Raw genomic sequence first — 21,981 nt, 5'->3', positions numbered from 1 at the left:
CAAGGGACGCCAGGTTCAAAGTGTGAGCAGGTACAGGGGCATCTGAATTGGACAGGACGCCCATTGCATCTTAGAATAGAACAAAATAATCAATTGCTAGTTAGAATGCAACAATAATACCACATTGCTCGCTCCTGACAGATGCTGACAGTTCGTCACAGCAGGCGCTACACAAATTAACCATGACCACTGTGATTAGGATGCTAAATGAATTGTCAGGAAGTGGAACACTGGCATAAAGAATTATAATGTAAATGTAGAAGGATCAGGAACAGATGCAAATTGCAATACAAAATTCGGAATGTTCATTAAAATTTGAATGTAAAAATGGTATGAGGATCGGCATCTCCAAATCTGGTTCTCAGCAGGAAAGGAAAGCACCAGATTGTGCACTCCGGGTAGGGATTCGAACCAGACTTTGTGACAGGTGAAGGAGTTTATGTATGTCAAGGACTTGTTCACGAGTGGATGAGAGGATGGTCATGGTCAAGGTTGTACTTTGTTACATCTTGTGTATGGGTACAAAAGAGTAAAACTTATTTTTGTTTGCCATTCCTGACGCACGAGATCAGAAACGAAGCAGCAGGAGCAGTGTTGCAGTCACTGTACTGCACTGTTGTGACAAAAAGAGAGCCGAGCTGAGCAGATTATGCTCGAGAAAGGGAAGTCTGAAAATGTCAGTTGGAACTGTTACCCCCACGACCCGATTCCGGATAAGCAGTTGAAGATGGATGGATGAATGGTATAACAAGACAACCCAGTTACAAAAACAAAAAAATTAATTGAAAATTACTTCAAATGCTTCAAATGTTTATTAATCTCACCAAGCACTTCTATTTTTCCCAGGACGTATAACCCAAATCATCTCTCACAGCACAGCAGGATGCTAACGAACACCTCCTCGTCTCTTTGTGGAGGAACGAATGGAAATGAAAACTTAGTTTAGACTGTCCATTGTCCTCCTGAGCCAATATGGAGCCTGGCTCTGCCCACAGGGCTCTTGCCTGCACATGATCAAGCTTGGCACAGCAGGAGCTTAGATCATCTTATCAAAATCTGGGTTACCGCCAAGCCAACCCACCAATAAGAATAATACATCAAAGTCACTGGGAAACAAGCATGATGCTGAGGAGACTACAGCATGTGCAGAGCACCTTGAATCACATCCCGCTCTTAATGTAAATGACATGCAAAGAAATCAGAAACAAATATAGATAAGACAAAATAAGACCCAAAGAAATCTACCAAAAACATTTCAGTGCATTCAAGGCCCTTACATAAGGTTACTCTGTAGTCCAGTAGTCATTAGAATTTTAATTTCATTAGTGGTTTCATCTCGAAAACCTCGACAGAACCGACCGAGTGCAATTCCTTGCATTGGCAAACCAGGGTGACCAGGTGAAGTGATTGGGAGGAAATACCAGCTACAAGACCAACCAACTGGCACTTGACTTGGGGCAGATACACCTGGTAGGAAGGATTCCATGAAGCAAGGAAGCCCAGTGTGGCCACCAGAAAAGGCAGACAGGCAACATACAGTGAGCCCACAGCCATGACTGCTGATGCCAGAAAGGAATGCCAAGCCCTTGGACAGGGAAAATAAGGGCTCAGTGGTAATCAAACCTTGAAATGTCAAGGACCCAGAGACTCACGCTCAAGAGTTACAGACCTGTAATGGTCCATTTGGAACCCTGGGGGTACCTATATCCACTTTGAGAAACACTGCTCTAGATGTTAGAATCCAATCTAGAGAACCCTCATACTGAACCAGATGAGTTCAAGTGACAAAAATAACATCTTTCCTATTTTCCTTCAATATTAATATATATATTTTTCTTTTCCATCCCTTGGCTAATCTGATTGTGTAACCACACTTGTCCAATAAAATAGGTTCTGATTCATGACATATTGGTGACGGATATAATATGTTTAATTTATTCATTTCCTGGGATGAGTGGTTCAGCTGTACTCTGAATTCCAATGTTAACACACAAATGTAATTGATGTACTTGGCCACTGACTGAGACTTTAAACAGTTTCAACAGAAGGAAATGACACAAGGCACACATACTGTACTGTTGCTGGTTGGGAGTGCATTTTATATATAAATATAATTTAAAAACAACGTGGGAGAGAACCACCAAGCAGAAACAATTCAAACAGAGAGAGGCAAATATAAACCCAACCTCAGACACAATGGATAATGCTTGTAGTACTACGAGTTCTCTGTCTCAGTGCACATCACTTCATCATGCCATTTATTCATTCACTGCAATAATTATACAACACTGATTTCAAACAGCCCCGACATTTCATTCCATTCAATCACTTCAAAACAACATCACAATGTGCGCTTTAAAAACGGGAGTAACTGCTGAGTTAACCGCGTTGAATTCTAAAACTAGCTACATTCATTCAGTGAGGGGAGGGGAGAGAGGAGGGGGGAGATGTGGGCGGGGTCTTTGGGGAATCTGCAGTTGAGCTTTGCTTAAAGTATAGAGGATGGCTACAGTACGCACAGTTTCACACCACTGCTCCTCCTCTCCCTCGTGCTTCACACGGCGTCGTCTTCATCCTTGGCACCGTTTGCCGTCATCACGCTCTTCATTATCAACCAGCCAAGACGGGCAACCAGAGAGTTGGATCAGTCAGTCAGTCATGAAAGCAGCATGGCGTTTGTACAGGGTTTCCCTATGTGAAGTAGTAGTGTGGTGGTGCTGCTCTCGTCTGTGCAACGCAGCATGTCATTGTGTGTGCGATGTCTCAAAAAAACACTTGCTTCCTCCACGCCAACAGAAAGACACCGTTAACACTCCAACCTGTATGGGACACAACAGAAAGACACCGTTAACACTCCAACCTGTATGGGACACAACAGGATATAAAATACACCGTTAACACTCCAACCTATATGAGACACAACAGGATATAAAACACAAAGCCTTTCATTCAGCGTTCTACAGCTTTGTAAAAATCACAGTTGAAGGACTAATTGGATGGTTTGTATTTGGGTTGTAAAATGTCAAGAAACAACACACAGTTGCAGGTGAATCCCAGAGCATGTTATGGTCTGTGGTACAGGTCAGGAGAAGTTTACCATTACTTACTGGATAATGTTAAGCAATCGCAGCTTTTCTTTCTGAATCCTGTGTATGTCATAACCATCGCCTAGAGATGGATCCAGGGATTTCCCTTTCTCTATATTTGTGAGATGCCCTGGCTGTCAAGGTGAGGAGTTTGCTGTGCCAATTTAAAATGTCTGCCTTAGAAAACACGGTCTACTTTAGTCTCCTCACAGCCAGACTATTAGTCATCCTCCGTCTGGAAACCACAAATGGGGGGATGGTGTGCCATTACTTAACGCACATGCACACATACTGTATAAAAACATGCAGAAAAACACACAATCCATCCATATACGGGGTGTAGATCTTTCCTCAATTTAAGGGCTACAACTGTGAACACGTAACACATGCATATTATGAATTAATACATTCTCTCCGAGTCTCTCAGTTTCACCTTCAAACATGAACTGACTGAGAGGAGCGCAGCACTGGGGGATGTCTCTGAGATGATGTAGAGGAGGAATACCGAAACCTCCCCTCCCCACCGCACCCCACCCCATGCTCCTCCGCCTCCATCCATGTGCTGCCCTCCTCCCTCCCCCGCATCCACTAACCCCCTTTAGCGGAGAGGCTCCAGGCACCGTTAAAATGTGTGGGAGACACCGGTGACTCACTCCCTTTCGCTCACTATTGGACAGCTATTCCATTTTCCACCTATTATCTGTAGCTAATTCAATGTGATGGCAGCAGCGGATAAGTACGAAATGATGCACTATGCTCAACAGGAGCTCTACTGAGTGAACTGCACAACCTCTGGCATAACAATGCTGTGAACGTAAACGGAGGACTGTGGCGATCAAATGGTTTCCTATTCAATTATACGGCTTGGTAGTTTAAAATAACCAGCCATGTAAACGTATGACAAATCGACTTATATAATGTAGATCGACTTGCTGCTTAATAGGGAAGTAAAATCATCGTGTCAGTACTGCGTAACATTGACGGTTTCTCCTCGTCAGACAAGCAGTGTCTGTATGTTAATGCCAGGTGAACATAGAGGGAGAGAGCCAGACATCACGATATGATGTCCCACTCTTTCAAACCTCACAAGAAGCTACACTTGTGAATGAGTCATACAGAGATACAGGAGACAGAGAAGGAGAGGGACAGACAGAGATGATCAGAGGGGCAGAATAGAAGACAGAAGGAAGGGCCGAACGGCAAGACCGATACAGATGTATGAACTGAGGAAGAGCCATATATTGAACGAGAGACAGACACAGTCAATGGGTCACTGCAACGTGGATACAAAAAGTAAAACAGAAGCCCAGGAGAATAAGAGAAACAGAGAGAGAGAGAACGATTTAAAAAAAAGAAAAAAGTATGGGAGAAAACCCTGGAAAGCTGATTATGCAGCATCTTCCTCCCACGTACTCCACCCACCCACCCACCCACCCACACTCCCTCTCTCCTCCTCCTCCTCCCTCCTGTATAGAGTGCAGGAGGATTCCACTCTAGCCCGTCGTGTGGCCGCCGCCACTCCACCAGCAGCGCTCCCCCCCCCCCCCCCCCCACACACGCCCCAGCTGCGTCATCCAGCTCGTTCTACTCTGCGCGCCTCCACCCACCCTCCCCCTCCTAGCTCATACGTACGTCCCTGAGGGCCGAGCACAACTCTCCATGGTTCCGTTTCGCAATTAGACATAAAACGGAACCTGGCGCGCCAGCTGGCCATTGCTGTCGTTTACACTGTAAAATCCTCAGTGCCATTTTAACTTTGGAGTCTCAAATTATTAAAATAAATACATTGTGAGGATTTTACAGTGTAGGACACAACACGTTGTTTACTCCCTAGCTTGTTATGGTATTTTAATTGATGATGTGCGTTTCATTACAACTTAGAAGTTCTTCGTGCTGCCTTCCTACCTCGTCCTCGCCAAGCTTTCAGCTCCCACTAGGCGTGACCGAACAGCAACTATTTGTGCCAGTTGAATTTGACAGTGTTAAGTACCTTTGAAATACCCCCTTTCCCTTTCTGATGGGATCAATGTTATGTGGTTGTATGTGTATGCAGGTGTGCATTTTGCAACTTCACCTCACCTGTCCAGTGTGTGTGCTCTGAGGCCTTGGGGTGGTCATTGCTGCTTGCAGGTGGAGAGCCTGCGGATGCGGCTGTAAGTGGACACTCCTGTCCGGGAGGGGTTGGAGGAGGAGCTGGAGAGGCGCTCGGACCGTGGCCTGGGCCTGTAGGCGGAGAGGCTCTCCATCTCCTTCTCTCCGTCGGTGCCGTTCACACACAGGCCCCTCAGTGCCAGGCCGGCCCCCAGAAGACCATGGTGGTTGTTGTTGTCTAGCCCACCCTCCTGCAGCCGTCCTGAGGTATGACATCACAGAAACCAGGGTCAGCACCGGGGTAGATTACAGGCCACAGTCCAGCCGCTGTGTCTCCAGACTTTCAATTAACAATAATTAATTAATGAATCAATACTACCAAGGAGATCGAACTGGATTAGGAACCAGTTAATCTAATTAAAAAAGCAATACATATGAAAGGGTTTTAGAACCTGAACTTGGGGGGGGAGGGGGCAAGGACAAGAGTAATCCTTGCCGTTTAATTTCACCAAATTAAGTTAGATGCACTGAAATAGAGTAGTCTTGGATGATCAGGATCTATATCCAATTTCACATTCTGCTTGTTGACTTGTTCACAAAAGAGAGGGTGGAGAAGAGAGGCAGAAAGGATGATGCGTGAGAGAGTTGAGGGCAGCTTTTTAAAATCTAATACACAAGAGTTTGAAATGATGGATCAAGATCATTTTGTACAACATGGTCCCAGAGGTTATGTCGCAAACTGTTGGACATATCAGTGCCAAGTATTATGTACTCTTTACATTAGCTGGGTTTTTTATATTTAACTTAGATTTTATAATTGAAGTCAACAAGTCTTGAGTCATTTATGATCCGTCTGGTGGCGGCAGACAGAAATGTAACCGTCAACCTGGTGTCCTCTTTTGGGCATGTCATTATAGACGAGAATGTACCAATTTCTTTCCAAACCGCTATTTGTCATATGACAAAGTACTGTATAAACACAGTAGGTCATAAGTAGCTAAGATTATTGCGTACAGGTCAAAGTACGAGGAGATATTATCAGCTGCTTTAAATAGTAAAGCTAACAACCACAACACAAAAGCGACACAACATTTTAAGCTGATTTACTTCTGAAAGGGGGCCAACATTTCTAAATGCATAATGCACAAAGTTGGTGAGATGAGCTTTGGTCATATTACTGTATGTACAGTAGCACTTTAAACACTTTGAGGGGCGCTAGCCCTTATAACTACTGGCTTTCAGAAGTACGTCATAAGGCATAGAAACCTTAACCATTAAGTAAGTGCTCAAGACTTCTGTCTCCACACGTCTTTATAATTACACCCATAGAGGGCCCAGGACATGTGGGGACGCCTTGGGGTCTTTTTGCCAGGTGAAACCTGGCTAATGATCACTGCTGTTGGCAAAGGGGACTTTGGCACAACCTAGTCATGATTGGCTGCTCGAGTCTGACCCCATACTCTGAAACACCGCCTAAGCCAATGCGAGTCTGACCCCATACTCTAAAACATTGCACAGAAGTCTCAACCAAGCCCCCCCCCCCCCCCCCCCAGACTTCCATTGAAGTGAATAGCGGGGGGTGGGCCTGTTGCTCTCTAGATATAATAGTATAACTATGGTATAATGTTTGTTTAGAGCACTTTAAACAAACATTAGTCATTACCAAGCACCCCTCACATCACACAAGTGTGATTTTGGGGTTGCAACATTTTCATGGTTACATTCATGTTTGCTGACAAAAGCGTTTGGAGGAATTGTGTACTAGAAGCTGTATACGTTTACAAATTCCAATCATACTAAATAGGAAATTTAAAATAACCTAATTTGCACAAATAGGCAGCGCTCTTGTATCGACTCCCGCTTGCTTCAGTAGTGTGCTGTCAGTGGTGGGTTTACTCATTAGCCTGAGCCATAAATAAGTAATCAAAGCGAGAGCAGTGACATTCCGCTCACCCTTATCACTAGCATCCACCTATCAATCCTACATGGCATGGATGAGCAAACACATGCACAGAAATGTGTAATCCACCCCCAACCCAAATACACAGAGCCCTAACCCCCACCATAATTGTGGATCATATGTACAGCTAGGATATCATATGGAACCCCTGTCAGTCACATACAGTAGCTCCAGATCTGACCATGTTAGGTGCAAACTAAAAGGGAAAAGAATGAAAGCAAATGAGAAAAGATGGTGGGTTAAGGTGAGACGAAAGAGGGGGGAGGTTGGATGTGTGGGAGGGCAGAGACACAAGATGGAGAAAGGGAAACATACAGTCGGTGCGGGTGTGACTAAACTGACTGCAGCAGAATGACTCACCCAGTTGCTATGGCAACCTAAAGACTCGCTCTCCTCTAATGGCCGATTTGGGCTACTAGTGAGCGACGGCTAACAGGGAGAACGTGCACATTTCCGGGAATCATTGCGAGAAGGGTTGCAGAGGCCATTGTGTGGGCACGCACACTTAAGGGTTCACACACACACATAAACCCCCCCCCCCCCCCCCCCCCAGCACTGCAGTTAAAAACCTATGGCTGCCTTTTCACTGTAGTGGGTTGAATTGAAGCAAAACAGGCTCTGCGTGGGCTCAATTCTAATACTCTTGATAGGCAACAGCTTTATAGGGTACAAAGTCCAGCCTCCCTGCACACAACTAAAACCTCATTAGTAATCCAGTAAGAATAAATGCACCCTAAAACAGATTTTGGATGCGTTTGCACTTTACAGCATTTTCTATAATGTTGTTTCAAACTGAACTGTGGATTATTACTGCACATTTTATTATCTTGGTCAGTTTCTCTTTTGTACCTTGGAAATGCATTTTCAGAATAGAATGGGACCTTCAAATGGAGGCTGGTTGTCGGTCAAAGTTCCTGGTAGATTTAATAGACAATTTTGTACCAAGCTGCAGCCCAAATGCACTGGTGGTGACCGTTGTTAACCATTATGGCCCCGCCCTGGCTCTAGTGACTGGGAGATGAACATGACAGGCCCGCAAGTAACAGGAATAATCAAATGCAGACAGACGTCAATGAACATCGTAGGACAGTAACGGAAATAATCCAATCATAACAGAGTCTCGAACAGACGTCAACTATGCGACACTGTAAACACAGCTGAATGGAATTAGGTGAAAATAGGTTGCCTTCACTTTGGATGGAAGGGGATGGAATCTAATTTCCTGCCACACATACGGAGAATTCCGGTCCCAGCATACTCAAGCTACAATGAATTGGCAAAGGAAAATTATGCCTGGCATACTGGGGGCGGGGAAATCAACAAACAGGAAAAGAAGAGTGATGCTCCTCCTGATTTAATTGGGACACATAGTCACAATCAAGGCCAGCTCATAAAATTCTACAGTAGGAAACAGATACAGTAAATGTTCCTATCGAAAGACTAACATAGTAAACCTCGACATAAGACTAATAAATATACATAATTTCCCCAGCGACCACAAAGGACAGATCTGGCCTGCAGGACTGATGTGTAATAAGGCAGAATAAAGGGACCATTTCCGTAAGTTGAATGGAAAGTCAATGATAGGAGGCTGATTGAGAGTGGTTTCCGAGGGCCTGTTACAGTACATTGTAGCATGTCCTTATGTCACCTCCTCTGACTCACCACGTCGTCATCGCAATTATGAGGGAAAGATGGGGGAAATAAATGGAATTTCATAATTGCAGAGGACGTCCAGTGTCGATCGCATGGAAGAGAAAGGTTTTATAATAAAAGAAAAGGTCATGAATGCTCATTGCATTGAGTTCCCGCACTCCAGTGATCATCAGTGTTTTAAAGACACTTTGGACCCTTAACTGAATCTAGCCCCCTGGACAATTTGAAAGCAAAAACTGGAAGAAATGAGTGCCGACTAATTGCAATGAAAGGGCATACAAATGATAGAGGTAGAAGGAAACCAGCTTTCAAAGATACTTCGTACTGATAAGTAAATTTCTAAGCCTGCGGCATACTTGCCAAAACAAAGTTTGACGAGGTAATTACTAATAAGAAAGGACGTCATGGCAGAGAAAATTAACTCATCAGGGACACCCTGGACAGAAACATACAATACAATGACATGACATGCATAAACAATGAAAAGTGTAAAACTTTTACACTTCTCATTGTTTAGAGCTTTTAAAAAGAATGCTTTAAGGCAAAAACCATTTATCATGCACCAAAATAAAGCTCTCCTCCCCTGCAGATAATATGCTGTCTGTCCTTTATCCAACAGCTAGGTCAGATCATACAGACAAAGAAACTGTACTAAGCAGACCCCAAAGACAGAAAAACACATTAGCATAGCACATTAGCCCCAGACTATAACCTAGTCTGCCATTAGCCCATCTACTGCCCAGCCCTGTCAGGACAAATGGCTAGACACTAGAGAAATCAGTGTTTTCCCACAAAAAGAGCACCTCTCTTGGTTGGCAAGGACAAAAGTGTCTGGCTTTAAGATTACCAATGTTATTAAAAGAGTGGAAGGGAGGGAGAAGGAGCTAGAGGAAAAGTGCAAAAAAGAAAGACTAAAGGGACTGTGGGAGGGGGAGAGGCAGTGTGTGTGTGACAGCTGAAAAGAAAAGTTTTGAAATGGAGGGAATGCATGAAGCGAGACTTAATTAGCACTCTTCTGATGAAAGATATTGGTTACCACATGGCAACAACTGTGTCTAGACAACATTATTTAAAAAAAAAGGTCATAAGTGCAACAATATCAGACGCATCCAACATATTTGTCTCCACCAGGCCGAAGGCATGGGGGGAGAGTATGTTTCGCACTGTGTGTGTGTGTGTGTGTGCCAACAACGAACCTCTGCCCCAATTATTCCACAACGGCTTGTTAGAACGCCACCATGAGGCAGATTTTGGCAAAACACATTTCTGTAGATTACTCGTACACATTTTATCCATACATCACACAATTTGGTATACACTATGTCCATAGTCATGTGAACACAAGAACACCGGTGAGGCCGCTTTCTGGGTCTATGGCCCCAAGTTGTGGAACACCCTACCACTGCACCTTAAAAGGGCGACCTCCCTTGATGTTTTTAAGAGCAAGCTGAAAACTTATTTTTTCAACTTGGCATTTGTTTAGTTTTATCTTGTGTTCTGGTACAAATTTCCTTACCATTTTTAATGTTCTAGTTTTGTATTGCTATTTTTATTTGCTAATTGTATATACTGTGTATTGTAATGATTGACCTACTTTTGTTTCCGGCATTCCGCTGCTTGTTATTTTTATTTTATTTTTATGTGAAGCACTTTGAGTTGCATTTTATGTATGAAAATGTGCTATATAAATAAAGTTATTATTATTATTATCAACACGGATCTGCACCATTTCCCATCTTCCATCCAAATCAGCCTCACGGTGGCGCAATAACAGGGCAATTCCTGTTTTTACCTATAACTGCATTGATCTGTGTACAACTTTGTATGCGCACTCCCTAGAGGCCATGGAAAAACATTTCCCCTGCATCTCTCCACATCTGCCGGTTATAGCGCCACCATGATGACGATTTATGCAAAACGCATGGTTTATATCCATCTTTTGAAATGATGATCCCTTGGCTTTGGCCATCACACTAACCTGTGGGAGTGAAGCCATGCGAGTACATGACGTCATTGTCACCATAGAAAAGCTCATCTTCCTCATCCTCCTCTTCATCCACTTCCCCATAACCATGCAGGTGTTCCAGGTAGGGGACCACTGTCATGCTGCGCCAGGGGTCCCTGCAGTCAGCGCTGGGGGGGAGGGGCACAGGAGGCTCCGTGGCTGGGTGCCTCTTCCTCACCCAGCTGAAACACATTAATAGGGCTGCAGTCAATCAGTTGAATCGATTATTGAACGACTTGTGATATCTACAAAAAAAAAAAAATATATATATATATATATATATATATATATATATACACACACACACACACACACACACACATATATATATACTCCAAAATAAAAATCACGAGCACATGAGTCTTAACAATCACACATGATGTTTGGCTAACAATTATGTTTGGCTAGTTCGTCAAAAAATAAAAACTACACTGCCAAAGTTCTTACGATTCTTATAGACATATACTAGCTGACATAAAAGTTCATGTTTGGTTGGAGTATGCTGCATTAACATCCATTATTATTATTTCTTCGCCTCAATTAGAGATAGATACAACTTGGACATTACACAATACACACCAAAAAAACACAAGCTTGTATTCACTGTATGAAAATTTCACTGCAGCAATCCACGTTCTCAGTAGGTGCCTTTTCTTCCGTTAATACGGTATGCTATTTTCAAAGGCGAAAAATGGCCACATCACATGGCCTTCCAATTGACAAAAAAAGTAAATTCTCCTCCAACCCGCTTTGTGTAGCGTGCTGCATTCTTTTTGAGAGAGATGTGAGTAATGTAACCTTGGCCTTTTGTTTCATAACTCCAGAGTCGTGAGCGACACAGGGGCACGAAGTAGGTAGTCATTGCAGTTGGTTAACAATGTGTGTGGTGTGTGTGTGTGTGTGTGTTTAACCTTATTGTGTGAAGTAGTTTGTGTGTGTCCGTGGGCACAAGTGTGGACGGTGAGAGTGGAGTGTGTGATGAGTGGGAGTATGTGTATGCACAAATTGACCAATGTGGGATTGCATTCTTACATGTATTGTATGCTTTTTTCCGTTTTTCATTTTAACATTCAGGTCCAATATGCGCAAGACTGAAAATGTTTTTCGGGTGGACGCAATCCCTGCCCACATTAAATGGCCTGCTGAGTGTTTAGACTGTACAATCCAGAATGTGAATTTACACAGTTTTACAAATTTCACAAAGTTATGTACCCATATGGGCGTAATGGTCCATTTGGCTACAGTTGTTACTCTCTCAAGAGTTAAATTAACACTCAGGATTGTCATGTACAACAGGGTAACAGGGTAATCATCGCTGTGGTACCTCCACACTCCAGTTAGTTGCATACAAATAATGAACAATTACATCACAAAAAGGATGAATTACACAAACCAAATAGAATGAATGGCCATGAGCGGAGCATAGAAAATGATTTCTGTGGTTATTGACATTTCTTGGAATCGCATCATTCTGGTTTATTCACTTGAACATTATCACATTAAAACGGCATCCCCCTCTAGCCCATTGTTAGTCGCAGTCAATGTTCATATTTACACTCAGCATAGTAATTAATCCTCAAGACCCATCTGCCCTTTTGCTTGTTTAAATATTTATACAACAGTCTCTTTTTTTCCCCATGTACCATTTCCTCCCCCACTGTTGCTTATTCTGGCTGAGGCATCATGTAAATAGAAAGCTACCACATATGACAGACAGGTTTGATTCTGGAATGATTCATAGTTGGAGTCGATGAGCACACTCGAGAGGTAGGCAAAAGAAGGCTCATGCGTGCGTGCGTGCGTGCGTGTGTGTGTTGGGGGTGGAAGGGAAAAGCAAGAAGAGGCACATTATTAATGCTAGGAATTGCCAGCAACCAATAACAACCTGAGTGTGTGTACAAACTGCCACTTTGCATCATTTCTAATAAGAGGCAATTTCACACTGAAAACAGTGAATGAAAATGATGATTATAAAGCCGTAGTGTGGAACAGAATCACGACATTCCCTCCTCCTGCTCCCTCGCTTTCCTTTTGTCTTTTACAACACCAGCACATAGATACGCTTCAGTCATTTGTTGCCATGGCAACTGTAGCCAGCACTGGCAAGAGCATCAGTGCTTGTGTAGTCAAGAGTCTTGAAAGGGCTAGTTCAAAGAGAGGCAGACAAGTCATCTGCAGGAGACGATTTTAACATTTACCGTACTTTGCTTTTCCTAGTTTTTTCTTTCCATTTTTACACATTTCACTAACACTCGGACAAAGTGAACAACAATTTAATGGGATACACGGCTGCCTAGCAGCAGCTAGGCCATTCAACGCTCACTAGAAATATCAGATCTACACACTGTATCACAATGGATCGCAGCATGACGGGTTGCGAGCTTGTAGATCGGTTGTTTTTGGAGCGTGACACGGCGTGCAACCAGGTATAAATCAGGCACAAGTCACCTCTTGCCGTTCGCTGATGATGAAAACTGCTTCTGAACATTGTTCAGATGTACGGTAATTAAAGGGCCATATTCTCTTTCAGGTTATGTGTATTCCACCTGAGGTAGATAGGATGGAGCCCGCACACCACAGGTAAAGGTAAGACGTTCTTTATTTAAATGCTGACAATGACTAGGGCCATTAAATCGAATGAACACTTGTTCAAAATCTGGCACCACTGGTCACAGAAGGCTGGGTTCTCTCTGCCAGTGATCATTTACGGAAGAAATACATTCCAAAATGCCTCAGAATAAAACTAGTGCCGACAATTGGCAGAGAGAACCCAGCCTTCTGTGACCAGTGGTGCCAGATTTTGAACAAGTGTTCATTCGATTTAATGGCCCTAGTCATTGTCAGCATTTAAATAAAGAACGTCTTACCTTTACCTGTGGTGTGCGGGCTCCATCCTATCTACATGAAGTTTCTTTTAGCCCAGCACCCAGCCTGTCGATGTGCGTATTCTACGTCTGCTCTATTCCACCTGAGGACCAATGAAGACTGACCAGTCAGTGGCCTGACTGGGATCCCCGGCCGGGTCATACCAAAGAAAGATGGGACCCAATGCCTCCCTGCTTGGCATTCAGCATCAAGGGTTGGATTGGGGTTAAGTCCCTGCGACATACTAGCGTCATGTCCAGGGAGTGTACTTGTACATCAAGCTGCCTCAAGCTACAGAAACAGGAGATAGGCTCCTGCACTATGGGCTCCATGGATAGGCAAGGCATAAGGCTCATTCATAGTCTGGATTTTCGGTGGTGAGGTGACCAGTCGGTGAGTCGGTGACCACCGGAGCTGAAATAACGTTGAGCGTAACGTTGAGTAAAAACAGAGAGAAGGGCTGGGGCGGTGGTTTGCTCTTCACCGCGGCTTGTGACGTCATGTTGTAGTTCGGTGGTCACCTCACCACCGAAAATCCAGACTATGAATGAGCCTTTACTTTACCAATGAAAACTGCAACTTGCTCCATTTAACACATTAAGATTTTATTTTACAAATTCCTTCTAAACCAGTAGTTCCCACATGTTAAATGTTTAATAAATCTTCAAAAACAGCAGATGTACAAGCTCGCAGCGCTGAATAAAGTGATGCTCTTTGAGCTTGTATATCTGACATTTTTGAATATCCAATGCAAAATGACACGGATGCTTTCCTGTTTTTATAATAATAAAAACAATAATAATGCTGTCCACAGAGGGCATGGTGGCGTCAATACGAAGACAAACCAAAAAGAGTGAGGCTCCATGCAAAATGTTGCACACAAGGAAAGCTTGTTTCCTCAAACACATTACGCTAATTGTGTGCCTCACACACGATGTGACCATCACTTATGGCGCTGTAGTGAGAGCAATTTCATCTGAAATTTAATTTGCACTTAATTTTTGGAGCACTCTCTCTCCTTGGCATGTGTGGAACTTGTTGTGGAAGATAAGTTGAACCAGCATCTGAACTGTAGCAATAAGTTGCAGCAGTGGCGTCACTGACAAGATGGAACAGGATGACTTACTTATGCTGTCTGATGTGTTGTATTGAGAACCTCTTTGCAGGGTCATACTCCAGCATTCCTGGAACAGTCAAAAGTAAGCCATTGTCAATTTTGGTGTGATGCAAGGACAAGCGAACAGACATGTTGTGTGTAACCCAGTGCCGTGGTTCCCAAACGGTTTAGCACGAGAGTCGAGATAATTTTTTTTTTTCAACTGAATGGCTGGGAAATGGAAATTAAGAGTTTACATAACATAATACACATAGTACATGCATAAACTTCAGTATTCATTTACGATATATTTTCTATATTATTAAGGTTATTTTTGCAGTCAAGTTTGTATTGGGGGTGGGGAACAGGAGCAGGGCGGGGTCGCGAGACATGGCCAAAGCATTTCCGGGGGTCCCAAGCCAAAAACGTTGAGAACCCCTGAGCTAATAGACCCAGGCTATTTTTGAGGATTCTTGCCTATAATGCCATGCCAAAAATAGGGACACCAAGGTTAATGTGGTTAAGTGGGACTCTTACCACTGAGTAGGCTTGAGAGGAGAGGGTGGCACTCCTCTGGGATGCTGCACTCCCCTTTCCCAATGTTCTCAAAGAGCTTGTAAATGTTATCACCTTCAAACGGGTAAAGACTTGTCGTGATGTTGAATCTAAAAGAGAAAGCAGGATATAGTCACTGGGTCATTAGGACTCACTCATCCATTATTCAGTATATGCCAGTGCCCAAAAACTTCGAATACATTATGGCCTTACAGTGTGACACCAGCTGACCAGATGTCAACCTTGAACCCTGAGAAAGAGTCCAAGCCATTGGCTATCTCTGGGGGTTGGAAGGCTGGAGAGCCCTGGCTTGTCCTACATGTGTCATCTTCTGCAAATGGCTCCAACGCCTGGAGGGAAACATGGTAGTACACGTCAACATTAATTCCCGCATAAAGATCAAGCTTCATGCTGTTCACACTATTTTCAGTAAGTCAAAGTGAGTTTTGATCATGCTTATCAACACTAATAATTCCAACAAAAAAGCAATTCAAATAACAATATTAATAGTGTCTGACTCTTAATATGACTGACCTCTGCAACACCCAGATCAGAGATTTTGAGAGCCCCCTCTGTGGTAATCAGCAGATTCCCCGGTTTGATGTCTTTGTGAACGATGCCCTGGCCATGCAAATACTCCAAACCATCCAGCAACTGGCAGAAGTAACTAAACAGACCAGAAAGACAGCTATACTAGAGCAGCCGATTTAAGCTCAACAGATATTTGATGGCCATTATTGTGGTAGTAGCAAATAAATTACCCATGAGATTGATAAATTGGAAACCTTTTCTCAGGGACACTATCAAGCATTTCCTGCATCCCACAGACACAATACTCCATCACCATATACGTAACACAGTTAAGGAAATGAGCAATTAAGATGCTATTAAGATACACTAAGCACAGTATTCGCGTCGCTCTGTTCCATATCACAATCATAGTTTTAAAAGATGTTTGAGAAGCATTAAAAATATATATTTACTTTAGACAATAACTGTAGACATAACAATATTTTGGTCAGCCATGTATTGACTGGCAAAGCAGGCTTTGCTGATCAATACATGGCTGACCAAATAGTCTGATCAATAAAACTCTACAAACAACATTGATTGAACAGGCATCTTGAAAATAATCCAGCACGCTGCTTCTTCAGACAAGCCTGCAAATGTCAATTATAGACTCAACAACCCACTCACTGATTCAACAACCTCTGATAGATATATTGTGTAGTTGAATACATATATGTTTTACACCTGTCTGGAGCTTGGAGAGACTGGGAGCCTATACAGTCACAGAACAGAGTGAGATATGCATCAGCCCATCAGTTAGAAAGCTTTATGAATGTGGGAGCATGAGACCAATATATTTCCTACCACCGGGGAGGTGTGGAGAAAGGCACACTAGCACACAGGCAGGAATAATAATGACAGTCACTATGACATAGGGAGTCCCTTAGTCACGACTTTGCCAGTGTCCATCTCTCACACTGGAGAGGGAGGGAGCGAAGAGGAGGGAAGAGAGAGAAATGTGAAGCGAGGAGGAATGGAAAAGAGCAAGAGAACAAGGGAGTAAGGTTGAGAGATAGATAGGCGAGGAGGAATGGTAAAGAGCGATGGAACAAGGGAGTAAGGGAGAGAGAGAGATAGGCGAGGAGGAATGGTAAAGAGCGATGGAACAAGGGAGTAAGGGAGAGAGAGAGATAGGCGAGGAGGAATGGTAAAGAGCGATGGAACAAGGGAGTAAGGGAGAGAGAGAGATAGGCGAGGAGGAATGGTAAAGAGCGATGGAACAAGGGAGTAAGGGAGAGAGAGATAGGCGAGGAGGAATGGTAAAGAGCGATGGAACAAGGGAGTAAGGGAGAGAGAGATAGGCAAGGAGGAATGGTAAAGAGCGATGGAACAAGGGAGTAAGGGAGAGAGAGAGATAGGCGAGGAGGAATGGTAAAGAGCGATGGAACAAGGGAGTAAGGGGGAGGGAGAGAGAGAGCAGTGTCAGAGCAGCGACGTGCACCTACATTAAACAGCCCCATTAATTATGGGCCGGAGGGGCACATGATCGACATGAAACACCCACGGAAGGAGGGGTTGAAGGAGAAAGAAAGTTGTTATGGAGGGGCTGCGATGGACGGTCTACGTCACTTGTCCTGCCCTCATTGCCGGTTCAATCAGTAACGCAGGAAAATAAATTGAGTGGATAGATGATGCAGCTGCCGTCAGCCAGGCTGGGGCAGGCAGGGCAATTACCACTGCCGAGACCAGTTTAGTTGGCCGACATACGCAACACCACAGTGACTTCCGACAAGACTGTGGGTGGGTATAGGGAGAGAAAGGAGGGAGTTGGAGAGAGCCAAGAAATGACATATACAGAGAGAATGAGAGAAATGTCTCCTTGATATTCTTGCTTGTAGATTAAAGTCTGTGTGTGGCTTTCTTCTGGACAGATTAAATGTTACCAATGTTGTGAGTAAAACCACTTTTGAACAGAATTACTATAGACCAAACAAACACTCTTTTGTGCAAATAATGTGGAGACTTTCCTAATGCCCTGAAGATGGCGGTCAGATTGAAATGTTGATTCGTGATAAATAACGTTTTGCACCAAGGTTACAAAGACTGCATTTCCTTTACTACTTCCAGACTGATTGACACAGCCTCAATGTATTTTATACTGCTTTTGTTTAATCTAAATAACACAGATAGTAACCATCATAGCAAGTGTACTGGTACTATACTTACGATATTGACAAGATAAGAGGAAAAAGAGCTGTGGATCACACTATAGAAATCACACAGAACACCATGATACAGAAATTCAATTACCAAGTTAATCTGGTTGAATCTGTCAGACAGGACTGAATCCATTAACTCAATTAAATGTGACTCAGCAACAGCAGTAAAATCATGTAGGCTAGAGTTCATAACTACCGTATGACTACCGTATATAGTCGCCTCTGAAATGTCAGCTGCTGATTCTCAGGGTGTTGAACATATGACAGAAAGAAGCATCTAAAATAGTATGTGGTGGGCAGCTGACCAGCTCAAGGTCTGTTTAGGCTAATGTCAGACACAAAGGCTAATGAGTTTCATGAAGTGAGGGGATTTGCAACAAGCCCATTATGTTGAGCTTTCCTTTTCCCATTTAACAGGTAGACACTACCCTCCGCTGGACATTTTCATGAACTACAACTAGAGCTATGATATTACTGCAGTATGTACGAGCCTCGATACCCAGGCTTTCATTTCGTCTGCGCAAAAAATGAAAGCCTGGAGGAACGCATTGGCTGCCTTGGTCTAAAAGTGGGAGTCAACGCTTCCGGGTGGGTGTCGCTCCAAATTATGTGACGTAGCGATTCACTAGGTGGGAGAGGAGTGGCCAGGGCTGACGAACAGATCGGTGAGATCCAATCAGGGCGTGCGCAAATCTCAGCCGCTAAAACCCCACCCCTATAGACCAGAAACTTAACACGTTAGCTCAGGCTAGTACGAGACTGGTTTCCGCCTGCTCTTTAATGTGAATAACTGGCAGTTAAACCTACAGATAAGTTGGTGACTGACTAATACAGTCTCTGTATCAGCATTAAAAAGGATATATCTTCTGTTTCTCCTCGTTGTACAAAACATCCACCAGTTGAATCACATTTTTGTGCCGCAACCTTTGTAGCAGTTGGATCTCCCTGGAAAACAATACATAAAAGTGTCATGTCTACCCCAACAGGTTAGCAACTTTTTAAGGACGATAGTACATCAAAAACAACAACCCCTAGCTTGGTAATGTATCAGTACGTAACAAAAGTACAGCTACATACTTTTTGACATTTGCCTCTCCATTGGGTATCCGCCTGAGCTTCTTCTTCTTAAGGATCTTCACAGCTCTCCTGCAGAGCGTTTCAGAATCCAGCATCTCTTTCACTTTGCCATAGGATCCCTCGCCCAACAGGTCTCCCATCAGGTACTTCCCTATCAGCTTGGCCCGCTTCCTCCTAGGTTGGTAGATGACCTCAGCAGAGTCTATTCTGTGGATGAAGGTGTCCATGCCCAACAGTTGGTTTGCTAGGTAACCCATATGAGGGAGGTCCTCTGCACTCATTGCTGCACCGTGCCTGATGTAGGCCTAAGTTCTCAGACACAAATGGCTTTTACAGTGACAGTTGACTCGGTCTCAGAGAGCCCGATTTACTGTGTGAAAGGCTCGCAAGAACACTAGTAAGCAGAAATTAAAATTTGATCGATAATGTGCAAGAAATTAAGATTAACCAGTCAACTGAACTATGACACTGAACACTGTGTGGATCTGTTTGAGAGACCTCAGACAATACGAAGTGAGCTTTCTTCACGTGTCAACCATATCCTTGTAAGACTGGGGATTCCCGGTGACATGAAGTCTGCATTGTTCTTCTTGACTTGTGAAATTTGATGTAATACCGCTGGGATCCTTCTGCCCTTTACTTTGAATGTGTACTAGGTTTTTAGAAGATAGCTGCACAGATCCCACGTGGATAGCGCATTGTGTCAGGGACAGGTGTGGACAATATCTTCTTTGTCGATCAATTTACCGGGGTCCTCCTGTAGATTGAAAGACATGTTAAAGGTGATAGTACATGCACATCCACTCTAGCCCAGGTGCTAGACAAACGGCAATACAGGAGGAAAGAATAGAGTCCGCAACACTGGTGGTAACGATACTCAGCTCCACTGGTTTATTAAGATTCAACGTTTCGATCACTAGGATCTTCTTCAGGAAGAAGATCCTAGTGATGGAAACGTTGAATGTAGCTGGAGTGGAGTTAGAATCATTACCAGTGTTGTGGTCTCTATTCTTTCCTTCAAAGACATGTTCCCTCAGTAATGCTAGCACTAAGTTCTTTCACTCAACGCTATGGCTGTCAAGATTACAAAGCTGACAATGAATTGTCATACAAATAATTGTGATTAACGATGCAATTGTGCAATTGGCATTTGCCTTTTAGGCTTCGTATAATACAAAATTACACCTAGGCTGATATTAGATCTGATCCATATCCTTCTACTGCTTCTACGGCTGATATGACAAATAACTTGCAAAGACTCTACTATAATTTTATACAATTTTTTAAATAGCGTAAGTAGCTGATATACAAGCTTTTAGATCACGTATTTTTTGTAAAGATTAACATTTTTCAACATGGAAACGAGTATGCTAAATAATTGCGATTATCTCAAATAATTGGGAATAGAATAGGCGATTATATAATAATAATGACAGGCCTGTCGCCAACACATGCGGGGTAAAGCCGGTAGGTAATTGTAAATATTCAGCAACGTGATCTAAAAGTTAAAAGACCATCTCTGCAAACAATTACGTTCCAGGTATACCTGCATACTGTCACAACACATCGGTGTTGTAGGGCAGGCTACTGTATGAAGTAATTGGTTGTCATATAACTGTCAACTGACAGCCTTAACTACCTGTACTGACATTGCGCCGGCCACCATGCACTGCAGCAGTATTACATTAAACGGTGTTAAATTACCTTACAGCAATTTTGTTCACTCATTTTTTAGTTTAGGTTAAATTAAATACTAGATAACTTCAAAGACCAACACTATAGCTATAGCTAGCTAGCTATGACCTGTCTGTATCCCGGGCCGATTCCCGAACCTATCTGGCTAACTTAGGTTAGCTATGATTAATCCGACTCAACCCGTGACAACTACGCATATATTTACAGTCCACAAACCTACATGTAAATGGTCGTTATTTAAACTAGTAAAAATGTTACCTTTTGTCCGTAAGACTTATTTAAAGTAAAGCTTGTCAGAAGACAGCGCCGTTAGTAGATCTTACCAAACGCAGCTAGCATTAGCTGTAAAGCGAGCAAGCCTCCAAAGTGTTTACATACGCCGTAACGCCATGCTGGCTTCCGCCGCATGCAAATCTGACTAGACCGCAAGGCATTGTGGTATTTAGGATAATTAAATGTTAGGCCCTTATTTATAACTTTGTACAAAATCTAACTCTATGGGCCAATTGGCCAAATACTGTCTATTTGCCATGGTTCTCAAATTTTAAAATTTCCCCGTCTCCCCTTAACTCTGACAGTATACAAATGGAAGTACTATAATGTCAGAGTAGACTTGTAAGGGTCAATTTAGCCCCCCCTGCCTAAAGGCATACATATTCAGAGAGTCCCTAGAATCCACTCTGAGAACCACTGTGGTAAACAACCTGTGCATCATTTGTATGATTTTTTAAGGGTACGATGCGTTTAGTTTAAGTTTCTTGCATTGAAAGTGGATTTCACACCTAAAACTATATAGTCTGTGCCCCTTCTCAAATCCCCCCTTATCCCTGGCCACTATACTAGTTAAATAGACTGTGGCATGCTGCTTAAAGTGCTGTGATTATAGGGAACGATACATCATAAAATAAATGTGACGAACACTGCAATCCTACATTTTCACCATGCCATGTCAACCTTTGTCACTAGATGGCAGTACCGTTCAATGTTATTTTTTCATTTTATTTATTTTCTGATATGACCAAAGAGCTCCACACACCTGCCCCATGAAAGGGGGGCACTCCATTTCAGATGTCACCCAGTAGAGTCTTCGTGTTCCATCATGCTGCAGTGTCACACAGAGTTCCCCCACTTGAAAGGGTCTTACATGTCTGGAGACCGGGCAAAGT

At 43.2% G+C, this 21,981-nt stretch overlaps 1 protein-coding gene across 5 annotated transcripts; it reads right to left on the bottom strand.

The window, feature by feature from the left end:
• Window positions 1–793: 793 nt before the first annotated feature.
• LOC308319999 (serine/threonine-protein kinase STK11-like) lies at window positions 794–21,271 on the bottom strand. 5 transcript variants are annotated; one of them, XM_080770283.1, is made up of 11 exons: window positions 21,139–21,271; window positions 19,121–19,877; window positions 18,905–18,988; window positions 16,076–16,165; window positions 15,849–15,981; window positions 15,528–15,664; window positions 15,297–15,424; window positions 14,790–14,847; window positions 10,772–10,980; window positions 5,161–5,439; window positions 794–2,819 (listed from the first exon to the last, which is right to left on the bottom strand). In XM_080770283.1, the coding sequence occupies exons 2-10, from the start codon at window positions 19,399–19,401 to the stop codon at window positions 5,201–5,203; spliced, it is 1,359 nt and encodes a 452-aa protein (XP_080626409.1). In that variant the 5' UTR covers window positions 19,402–19,877; window positions 21,139–21,271; the 3' UTR covers window positions 794–2,819; window positions 5,161–5,200. The 5 variants fall into 5 exon arrangements, with proteins under 5 accessions (XP_080626409.1, XP_080626405.1, XP_080626406.1 ...); XM_080770279.1 differs by having other exon boundaries at window positions 5,166–5,439; XM_080770280.1 differs by having other exon boundaries at window positions 5,166–5,439; window positions 21,074–21,152.
• Window positions 21,272–21,981: the final 710 nt, after the last annotated feature.

The sequence above is a fragment of the Protomyctophum bolini genome (assembly GCF_963924005.1).
Source record: "Protomyctophum bolini genome assembly, chromosome: 8".
Classification (NCBI taxonomy): Eukaryota; Metazoa; Chordata; class Actinopteri; order Myctophiformes; family Myctophidae; genus Protomyctophum; species Protomyctophum bolini.
Note: the sequence above shows the minus strand (reverse complement) of the source record. Positions and strands in the feature narration are given on the sequence as shown.

Excerpts from the sequence above, each read along its gene's own strand:
- LOC308319999 (XM_080770283.1), bottom strand. The coding sequence starts at position 19,401 with ATGAGTGCAGAGGACCTCCCTCATATGGGTTACCTAGCAAACCAACTG. Across the intron at positions 15,665-15,848 it reads CTGATCTGGGTGTTGCAGAG|GCGTTGGAGCCATTTGCAGA; the intron begins GTCAGTCATATT and ends GTTTCCCTCCAG. Across the intron at positions 5,440-10,771 it reads GCATGGCTTCACTCCCACAG|GACGGCTGCAGGAGGGTGGG; the intron begins GTTAGTGTGATG and ends GTCATACCTCAG.